General features: G+C 47.7%; 1 protein-coding gene across 1 annotated transcript; it reads left to right on the plus strand.

The window, feature by feature from the left end:
• The first annotated feature begins 752 nt into the window (after positions 1–752).
• On the plus strand, positions 753–7,645 carry LOC109742351 (tobamovirus multiplication protein 3). The gene is made up of 11 exons (XM_020301440.4): positions 753–1,386; positions 1,605–1,695; positions 1,775–1,827; positions 1,904–1,996; positions 2,082–2,153; positions 3,209–3,281; positions 3,523–3,568; positions 3,930–3,993; positions 4,149–4,202; positions 4,322–4,399; positions 7,269–7,645. Exons 1-11 carry the CDS (start codon positions 1,216–1,218, stop codon positions 7,359–7,361), a joined length of 888 nt encoding a protein of 295 aa, XP_020157029.1. The 5' UTR covers positions 753–1,215; the 3' UTR covers positions 7,362–7,645.
• Positions 7,646–10,876: the final 3,231 nt, after the last annotated feature.

Genomic DNA, 10,876 nt, shown 5'->3' on the forward strand with positions numbered 1-10,876 from the left:
AAGTCCACCATCGACTTGCAACTGGGCCCGAAACTTTTTTGTCTCAGTTACAAATCCACACTCAACTCGCAATTGAGGCTCAACTTTTTTTGTCTCAGTTGCAAGTCCATCCCCGACTCGCAACTGGACCAAACATTTGTTTGTCCTTGTCGCAAGTCCACTTTCCCTCAACTCGCAATTGGGGCACGACCTTTTTTGTGCTAGTTGCAAGCTCACCGTGCTGGGCCCTGACCTTTTTTTGTCCCAGTTGCAAAGCCACTCTCGACTCGCAACTGGAGCCCAACCTTTTTTTTCTAGTTGCAAGTCCACACTTGGCTCACAACTAGGGCCCGACATTTTTTTGGCCTAGTTGCAATCCCACGCACAACTCGTAACTGGGGCATGATCTTCTTTTTGTCCCAGTTGCAAGTCTATGCTCAACTCGTAACCGGGGCTGACCTTTTGGGGTTCGACCTTGGGCGACAATAAATAAATAAATAAATAACAAAACAAACAATACAATGATGGGGATTTATTTATCTACTGATGTGGGATGATGTCATCATAGTTTAAAATGTGAGGTATTACTACCTCATATCTAGATATGACATAGTCGGACCCGATGGATAAAGGATAGATGTTTCGTTATCAGTATTTATTAGTATGTCGACAATACCATGTCATCTTCTTTCTGCCTACTGATGACTCGCTCAACGACGTAAGCACAGAACACGGTCAAAGCCAAAAGAAGATCGGGATTGTACAACCCATGCACTGTCCCACCGTGCCACCTCATTCAACCGGCGCGCCGTGCTGGACCAAGGCCCCGCTTCCGATAGACGACCACTGCGCTAGGTCCATACACCGGCCGCCCCGTCCTGCCCCCTCGCTCCTGTGTTCCGCCACGGACCAGCTCCAGGGACGGAGGCGCTGCCTGTCCACGTGTTCTCATCCGCCTACCCTGCATCGGCTCACCGCCCGGTCACCCTGACCACCCACCCGCGGAACACGAAGCCGGAGGAGAGGCTCGCCTCGAACCTTCTTTCTCCTTCACCCGGCCTCCACGCAACGCGAACGAAACCGAAGTCCCAAATCAATCCATTTCATTTCGGTTTCGAATCCCCTGGGGACGAGCTCGCGTCGCCTTCCCCCTCCGCCCGCCCCGTCGCCATCCGCCCCCTTCGAATCTGCAGGCGGCGCCGCCTGGCCTCGTTGTCGCCACGGGAGGCGCGCGGGATGGGGCGGTTGTTTGCGGTGGACGCCGCGGCGGCCTCGTCGGCCGCGGCCGCAGCGGCGCTGAACGGCGCGGTGGACTGGTGGAAAGACGTGAACGACTCGCCGATGTGGCAGGACCGCATCTTCCACGCCCTCGCCGTGCTCTACGGCATCGTCTCCGTCGTCGCGCTTGTAAGTCTGCCCTCCCGCCTGACCCGAAACACCTTCCGATCTGTCACGCCCTCGCCCGGATTCTGTGATTACGTGAGCCCGTGCCCTCGATTGCGCGGGTTGGCTTGATCCGTGCGTGCTTGATTTCAAAATTGGGGATTCGGCAACGAATCGTGAGGCGGGGTCATGAATTGTTGTAAATCAAGGTTTGAATTTGTGGACCTCGATATCTGTTGTAGGTCCAATTGATCAGAATCGAGTGCAGGGTGCCCGAGTACGGGTGGACGACGCAGAAGGTGTTCCATTTCCTTAACTTCATCGTGAATGGCGGTGGGTCACACATTTGCGCTGTTTCATTGGTTCGCCTTGCTTGCGTTTGGTTGCTTGATCCTTCTAGTTGTGTTTGCAGTGCGGGCTATCGTGTTTGTGCTGCGGCGAAACGTGCAGCTGATACAACCAGAGGTTTGTGCCTGATTTGATGAATATATTGGTGTTTCAGTTGATTGGGGGTAATGGTTTAAGCAATGTGGCATCACAGATACTTCAACATGTGGTTCTTGACATGCCTGGGCTTGCGTTCTTCACTACATACGCGCTTTTGGTGCTATTCTGGGCCGAGATTTACTATCAGGTGGTAGACCGGCTTGCGCTTCATAGTTTCTTGTGGTGTTCCCTCACCGTCGTTGCATCTGTTAATTTGTGAAGTTGTTTGCTAGGCACGTGCGATGTCGACTGATGGGCTGAGGCCAACTTTCTATTGGATCAATGGGGTGGTGTATGCAATTCAGGTAACTTAGTCCATGAAATTTCTCATTACACTATAACGTATATGACTTGATTCAGTTAAGCTCATGTGTGAAACTTTGCTCTGATGTCTGCCTGGAAAGATAAATGATGCAAAGATTATGTTATGATGGCATGTAGGGGTGAATATCTGTACATTAACCACGTCTTAGTACCTGTGAGCCTGTGATGCTTCCAAATTGCTTTAGATGCCTAGGAGTGGGACCCATGTAGCTACGACCAATCAAATTAGCCTTGTATCTGTTTTGTTGCTATGACCATAAGCGATAATTATACATATTTAATGTATTCCTTTTTTGCAAGATAATATATTCTGTTCTGTTTTGAAAGTGCATATGATGGCTGGGCTCCAGGGAGCTTGTTATTTTTTTCAGCCAAAATACATTTTCAAAATCTAAAAAAAATAAATCTGAAAAAAAGTATACACATAAGCATATATGTGTAGTATATACGTACAAAATTTCATGAACATACATGTTAATATGTGATGTACACAAAAAGACAATTACAGAGATTAAAATGGCCTTTTCTTTGTTGTATTTGGGCCAGTTTTTTGTCTTTTTGTGTAGCCTGCAAATAATTGTATTATTTAATGTAAGTTTACAGATACATAGAGAACATGTATATGTATTTATAGAAAAAAAAGTTTTTTCTGAAACTTCTAAATATATCTTGATTTTTTTTTCTTGAAAAACAGGCTCCCTAGAGCCCGTTGTATAAAATGCTGCACTTGTTTTGTTTGCTTTTGATTGCCTATATGCTCTATAGAAATCAAATAATGGTACCCAGTATCCTGAAATATCAAGTACAAGCTATAGTTGATTCTTTGATGTCTTGATTGCACCGAGATGTCTAATGTGTCCTTTTGTTTAGAGAACCGACATCGAAACAACCTCCTTAACTAGTATCACTCAGTAAGGAAATATGATCATGCTCTATGTTGCATTTGTGACTGTTCAATTGACACATGCAAATTAGGAAGATTTTGCAGTATGCACACCCATGAGATGCTCTAATACGCATGAATTTCAAATTTCAGATAATTCTGTGGTTGGTTTTGTGGTGGAAACCAGTTCGAGTTATGGTCATATTGTCCAAGATGTTCTTTGCAGGTAAAATACTTGCTTCATTTGCTCTCTGTGTGTGTGAATGCGGGGGCGGGTGAGCATGTGTTTCAATTCAATGTAAATTGCAGTGTCCATGGATGCATCTGTCTTGACATTTTTTGCAGTGCTAGTTTTCAGCTACTACAGTATTATCTAAGTCGAGAAACTGTGAAGCACATTATTGGATAATCTACTGTGGGGTGTTGACACCTTGATCTTTTCAGCTAATTATGCTATGACTTTTCAGGCGTATCACTGTTTGCAGCTTTTGGGTTCCTTCTGTATGGTGGGAGGTAATGCTTTTAATAAACTGCAGCTTTCTGCAATGCTAGACTGGACATATTCAGTACTGAAGAATCTAGACCTGTTCTTTCCACTCTGTATCATCTATGCTTGCACCACCATGATACTACTACAGCTACCTGTATAATTTCATTAGTCGCATGGTGAACTGGATTGATTTACCAGTAAAAATCCGGACAACTCTTTCCAACCGATAACAACCATTGTGCTTGCATTACCAGGATATGTCATATATGTGCTCTGTGCCATACTAGGGCGCAGAAAGTACAATAAGAGATAGAATGTATGCACTATGGCTAGCAGTAACATTTTATGGACTGATACAGTATTCGATACTATCTATTGCTGCAGGCTATTCCTCATGTTGCAACGTTTTCCCGTAGAATCAAAAGGAAGACGGAAGAAATTGCAGGAGGTATACTTCGTGTTCCATTAGTCTTACTTTTGGAGGCTTGTCTATACTAGTCCTAGTCTTGGAGGAGTGTCTATACTAGTCTTACTTTTGGATGCTTGTTTATATTAGTCATAGTTTAGGAGGCTTGTATGGTAATGACGTATCCCCTGTTGCAGGTTGGCTATGTCACTACCATCTGCTTTACTTGTTTCTTGATCAGATGTGTCATGGTAAGTGCTTGTAAATCCCTCACAAAAAGTGCTTGCAATTACTTTGATCTACGCTATTCTACCACCAACTTAGGTTGGTGAGTTAGAGGAATCTACTAACTTCAGCATGTAATTTCCAGATGTGTCTCAATGCATTTGATAAAGCGGCTGACCTTGATGTTCTGAGCCATCCGATTCTGAATTTCTTTTATTACCTGGTATGCCTCCATTTAGTTATGTTGTCTCATTTTTACAATGTCGAGCATCATCTTATGCAATTTGACTTGAATCGTGATGTGTATTTTGCTATGATAAACCAGTATTGAGACATTGAGATAATACTGATAATCACCACTATAAGTACATACAATTATAAAAATGTAGTCTATGGCACATACCAAGACATCCCAATACTTTTAGCAGTGTTGAGCCTAATGTTAATTTCATGTGCTATGTGTTGCCAGATTTCAGGGTTTCTTGAATGCAAATAGCTTTATGAGTAGACAGACAAGTTGTACGTATCGAGGTTAGTTAGGTTTGTCTTCAGATGACATAGGTGATAGATGCACGGTCCACCTCACTCACATGCTTGCATTGAGGGAAGAATGAGGAATTCCATCATTAACTTCCGGTATCAAGAACATGGATATGCATGCCAATGTAATCTAAGTGTTAGAAACGGACAACAATAACAACAACAACAAAGCCCGGTCCCAAACAAGTTGGGGTTGGCTAGAGTTGAAACCCATAAGATCTCGAAACCAGCTCATGGTTCTGTCACATGGATAGCTAACCTCCACGCACCCCTGTCCATGGCATGGCTAGTTCTCTGGTGATATTTCAGTCCTTCAGATCTATCTTAACGGACTCTTCCCATGTAAAGTTTATTGTACCCCAACCTCTCTTGACATTATGAGTGCGCTTTAACCATCCGCTATGCACTGGCCGTTCTGGAGGTCTGCGTTGTATATGCCCGAACCATCTCAGATGATGCTGGACAAGCTTCTCTTCAATCGGTGCTACCCCAACTCTATTACATATATGATATATCCTCATTCTGGACCCGATCCTTTCTTGTGTGGCCACATATAAGTCTCAACATGCTCATCTCTGCTACACCTAACTGTTGGACATGTCGCCTTTCAGTTGGCCAACATTCAGCGCCATACAACATCATAGCTTTTATGGTATTCTCTGGTCATAGAGGACGTCAGAAGCTTAGCACCACTTCATCCATCCAGCTTTGATTCGATGGCTCACATCTTCATTGATATCACAATCCTTTTGTGGCATTGATCCCAGATATCGAAAGGTGTGCTCCTGGGGTATCACCTGCCCACCAAGGCTAACTTCCCCCTCCTCCTGCCTAGTAATACTGAAACCGCACCTCATGTACTCTATTTTAGTTCCACTAAGACTAAAACCTTCCAATTCCAAAGTCTATCTCCGCCAATCTAACTTTCTATTAACCATCGTCCGATTATTGGCGACTAGCACCACATCACCTGCAAAGAGCACACACCATGGGATATCTCCTTGTATATTCCTTGTGACCTCATCCATCACCAAAGCAAAAAGATAAGCGCTCAAAGCTGACCCTTGGTGCAGTCCTATTTTAATTGGAAAATTGTCAGTGTCGCCATCACTTGTCACAACATTATCTTACATATCCTTGATGAGGGTAATGTACTTTGTTGGGACTTTGTGTTTCTCCAAGGTCCATCACATGACATTCCGCAGTATCTTGTAGTAGGCCTTCTCCAAGTCAATGAACACCATATGCAGGTCCTTCTTTTGCTCCCTATATCTCCCCATAAGTTGTTGTACCAAGAAAATGGCTTCCATGGTCGACCTCCCAGGCATGAAACCAAACTGATTTTTTGTCACGCTTGTCATTCTTCTTAAGTGGTGCTCAATGACTCTCTCCCATAGCTTCATTGTATGGCTCATCAGCTTAATTCCACGGTAATTACTAATTAGTACCCTCTGTGTTCACAAATATAAGATGTTCTAACTTTTTTCCGAATTGGATGTATATACACATTTTAGTGTGTTTGTTCACTCATTTCAGTCCGTATGTAGTCTATATTGAAATATCCAAAACATCTTATATTTGTGAATGGGGGGAGTACAACTTTGAACACCCCCCTTGTTCTTGAAGATTGGTACTAATGTATTCTGCCTCCATTCTTCGGGCATCTTGTTTCCCTGAAATATGAGGTTGAAAAGCTTAATTAGCCATACTATTGCTATATCTCCGAGACCTCTCCACACCTCAATGGGGATACAATCAGGGCCCATCGCCTTGCCTCTTTTCATCCTTTTTAGAGCCTCCCTGACCTTAGGCTCCTGGATTCGTCGCACAAAACACACAAAAACGCTCAATGGTAGAGTTCTCATTCTCTCCATCGAACAGCTTGTCGAAGTACTCTCACCGTCTATGCTTGATTTCCTCATCCTTCACTAAAGTCGATCTGCTCCATCCTTGATGCATTTGACTTGGTTGATATCCCTCGTTTTCCTCCCTGAGATCTTGGCCATCTTATAGATGTCCCTTTCACCTTCCTTCGTGTTTAAACGCTGGCAGACGTCCTTGTATGCCTGACCCCTTGCTTCACTCACAGCTCACTTTGTGGTCTTCCTTGCCACCTTGTACTTCTCTATGTTGTATGCACTCCTATCCAATTATAGATGTCTGAAACAGTCTTCTTCTTAATAGCCTTTTGGACATCATCGTATCACCACCAGGTATATCCGAGCTTCCATCACTTCATTCTAGCGACTTTGGCGTGCTTGGACACGAATCCGAAAGCAGAAAGTTAAATGAAAAGTATCACTCAGGCCCCAGGGCGCATGTGGAGAGAGCAAGTCAGTTAAAAGGGATAATCGGGGCATCGACTTATACTTCGAAATAGAAAACGCAAAAGTTAAATCTTCTTGCAGTGCTTCAGGGATATCATTTGCGCAGCTTTAGTTGTCTCTTGATTATTTTAGTGATATATACATAGGCATGCTTTGTAGCTGTTCCTTAAGAGTAACTGAATTACTTTGTGGTTGCTGACCGGATTCACCAAATTGGCTTTGCAGCTGGTCGAGATCGTACCTTCAGCTATGGTTCTGTTTATACTAAGGAAACTGCCCCCAAAACGTGGGATCACGCAGTACCATCCTATCCATTAGAGCAGAGCAGCCCTGGTACCAGGCTGGTACAGACGAATGCTTCTTACAGAATTGGTAAATACAGGAGAGGCAATGTGAAGATCACTGCACTTGCACTGAAGCTTGCCCAGGTTTTAAATGAGGAAGCCTTTAGGATTTCAGGTTGCTATTGCTTGTAAAAGAGATTTGCAATGTAGTTCAAAAAAAGAAGAGATTTGCAATGTCATGCTGTTTACAGGTCTAGAAAAATGCAAGTTATATAATGTATGTATACCTTTGTTCTTCTCAGTACTTTCCACCTTGTAGTCTGCACCGCGCCACAGCAATCACGGCTGGAACCGCATATTTGATTTTTGACCCACCTTGCCATTTCACCTTTCCGAGTGAGTTCGTATTTCAGCAATCAGTGGATCCTCCGTCCGTTTTTCCAACGGCAGGAGAACCCCTTAAAACAAACGTTGCAGGTCTGGGTATGTCCAGGAGCCCGAGTAAATTGCAGCAGTCCCTCACTTTGGTCTAAGAATCTTGGAATTAGTGGTCCGAAAACTCTTCATTTTGGTGCACTCGTAATCCCAGCCGTGAAGTGGCCACGTCTAACCATTTCCTCATGTACCGTCTTCCGTCCATGGACGATGACGCGTCTGGATGGGGTGTGTTTTACTCCCTCTGTTTAAAAAAGCTTGTCTTTAAATGGATGTATGTGCTAGATACATCCATTTGAGGGACAAGCTTTTTCAGACAGAAGGAGTACTGTTTTCCTTTTTCCTTTTTGGACATGCATTTTTTTGCCTGTTTGTATCGTGCTTGTCCATCTTGCCGGTGCATCGGCAGTGTTCAGCGGTGCGTCAGGCATAGTCTAGCTAGGTGACTTCCGTTGTCACGGTTTTAGCTTGGTTTCCTTTTAATGGAGGTTCTCATGTTTAGTCTTGTATGTACTTTCTATGCTAGTGATAATGATATGCTCAGTCACATGCATAGTTATCGTTTGTTATACTTGTAAGATTCATGGTCATCGCTATGCTATGCTCATTCACATCGAGTAGCCTAAATAAATTATTGTTGTTGATGTTAATATTCATATGTTATATGATCTTGTTGCCCATCCATGTTTATGTTGATATCATGCTTATATGCATTGTCATTTCATCATGGCTTAGCTCATCACCATTCAAGTTAAACCGAACTTGAACAAATTTGTTGGCTGAGTCATAGTGCCATCGAATCGAGCTGATCAGTGTAGCTACACTTGCCTTAAGGGGGGGGGGGGTCGGATTCAGGGTTCCGCAGATCCTTGAGAGGTTCGAACTCTGGGGTGCGTACGAAGAACACTCTCTTCCCAGTCTGCCCGCTAAACGATCGCATGGCCTAACTCGACGAACCCAAAGAACAAGAGACACGGGGGTTTATCCAGGTTCGGGCCACCTTGTGGTGTAATACCCTACTCCAGCTTTGTGGTGGATTGCCTCGAGGGGCTGAGGATGAACTAGTACATAGGTGGAACATCCTCAGGAGGTGAGGTGTTCTTGGGCTCGATGAGCTGGTGAGGTGGTCGGGGTGGAAATAGATCCGATCCCCGATCTGGTGGTGGCTAAGTCCTATTTATAGTGGCCTTGGTCCTTTTTTCAAATGTAGGCGAGAAAGGATCCCACAACGGTCAAATTTAAAGAGAGACAACTAGTACAAGCTATCCTGACAAAAGTAGTCTCCGCCTGCCAAAGGCTCTGGTTGTGATGCTGCAGTGGGCTCTGCGATGACCTTCGTCCTGCCGTCCTGGCGGTCTTGGTCTCGTTGCACCGGAATGGAAACCTTTGCGTGATTCCTCGGGACTCCGCGCCTGCGCATGTCTCCTTAGCATCAAAGAGGAAACTGGTACACTACACCAGCTGGCGCCCGCCTGGCCTTGGTCGTCATGTCTCACGTCATGTGAACCTCGCGAGGTGCACCTTGCTTTGATATCTCCGCTCCTCGGGAGCCAGCCTAGTGAGGCTGCCCCCTGGGAGGTCTTGGTGTCGTCCGCCTCGCGAGGCTTGGCCCCTCGTGAGGGTCTTGAGTTATTGCTGCTGAGGCTGGGCCGTACCGGGCCGTTGATGGGGCCACGCCACGGGCCGCAGGCAGGCAAGTCTGGGCACCCCCGTTCCCAGGACGCCGACAGTAGCCCTCGGGCCCAAGGCGCTCTCGAACTTGGCTTCGAGGCGAAGCCAAAGGGCAAGTGTGGAGCGCCGCGGGCCCCAACCGCCCGCGGCCTCGGCCGACGCGTGGTGATTGATGGAATGCGGGCGCCTCCACTTCCCCATGCTGCCTCGGCAACCGTTCGACTTGACGAGACTCTGCTGCAGCAGAGAAAAACCATCATTATGTGCGATCGTGGAGGCCAGCGGTTGGCCTCCTTCCGGCTATAAATGAGGAGAGGGGCAGAGCCCCCTCGTTCATCTCTGTCTTCTCGCCGCCCACTCCTTCTTCCTCCTCCTCGCCTCGCCGTCTTGCCGCAGCTCCCATGGCGCCAACGAAGAGGTTCTCGGCCGCGAAGAAGGGGAAGGCTCGCCAGGAGGGGCCCGGCTCGCCGCCACCCAAGAGGGGGCGGGGCCGCCCCTGCAAGCACGCCGCAACTCCTGCTGTGGCTCCCCGGGGGCGCGGGCGTACTCCTTCGGGGACCGGCGTCGTCCTCAGCGGCCGCAGCAGTGCTTCCTCTCGCGGCGGGGCAGCCCTTGCGCCAAGGGGAGGCGCGCCATGGTCGCTCGGCCTCCTCGGCCGCGCTTCCATTCGGCGGAGGTGCTCCCAGAGTTCGTCATGTGGTCGGAGAGGCCGGCCGGCACCTGGCTCCAACTCCCACGCTCCTTTGCCGGCGAGCTACCGGCCACGGGTCTCGACGGATTCTGGTTGCAAGCCGACGACTGCTGCAGCAAGGCCTCGTGGGCCGCTGTGGAGGTTTTCGCCGCGGGCAACGCGGTCCTGGACCGCGGTTGGCAGACGTTCGCCCGCGCGCGCGGCTCTAGCAGGAGGTGCACCCTCCACTTCAAGTATGACGACGCCGCGACCCTCTACGCGGGGGTGTTCGGGGAAGATGATCTCCGCGCAGGGTGCTGCCCCGAGGACAGCGGCGGCGACGATGAGCTTCGCCTTGACAATGGCCGCGACGACGCTGAGGGCGAGCTTGCCCTTGGGGACGGCCGCGGCTCGTGTAGCGGTGGCGGCTCCTCCTCCAGCGGGAGCACCAGCAGCGGCGGCTACGACTAGCCGCCACCTCACCGGGCTCGCTTCGAGGACGATGGCGGGTCGTCCCGTCGCCACGCTCCGGTGAAGCGCGAAGAAGGCTCGGGCTGAGTCCGGGAGGCCCTTGGAGCCAGGCCTCGTGCTGTTGCGGTCGCGCGGGCCGCTTTTGTTTAACCTTTCCTTTCTTCCTGCATTTGAAAAAGTAGGGGGCCCTGCAGGGGCGTGTAATGAACCATGGTACTTATGCCACTATGCTATGTTTATTGTACTCGTGTTATGCCATGGTGTTCGTGCTCCGCGTAGATTCATAAAGCTGCAAGTTTTGT

This window comes from Aegilops tauschii, chromosome 1 (assembly GCF_002575655.3).
Source record: "Aegilops tauschii subsp. strangulata cultivar AL8/78 chromosome 1, Aet v6.0, whole genome shotgun sequence".
In the NCBI taxonomy this organism is placed as follows: Eukaryota; Viridiplantae; Streptophyta; class Magnoliopsida; order Poales; family Poaceae; genus Aegilops; species Aegilops tauschii.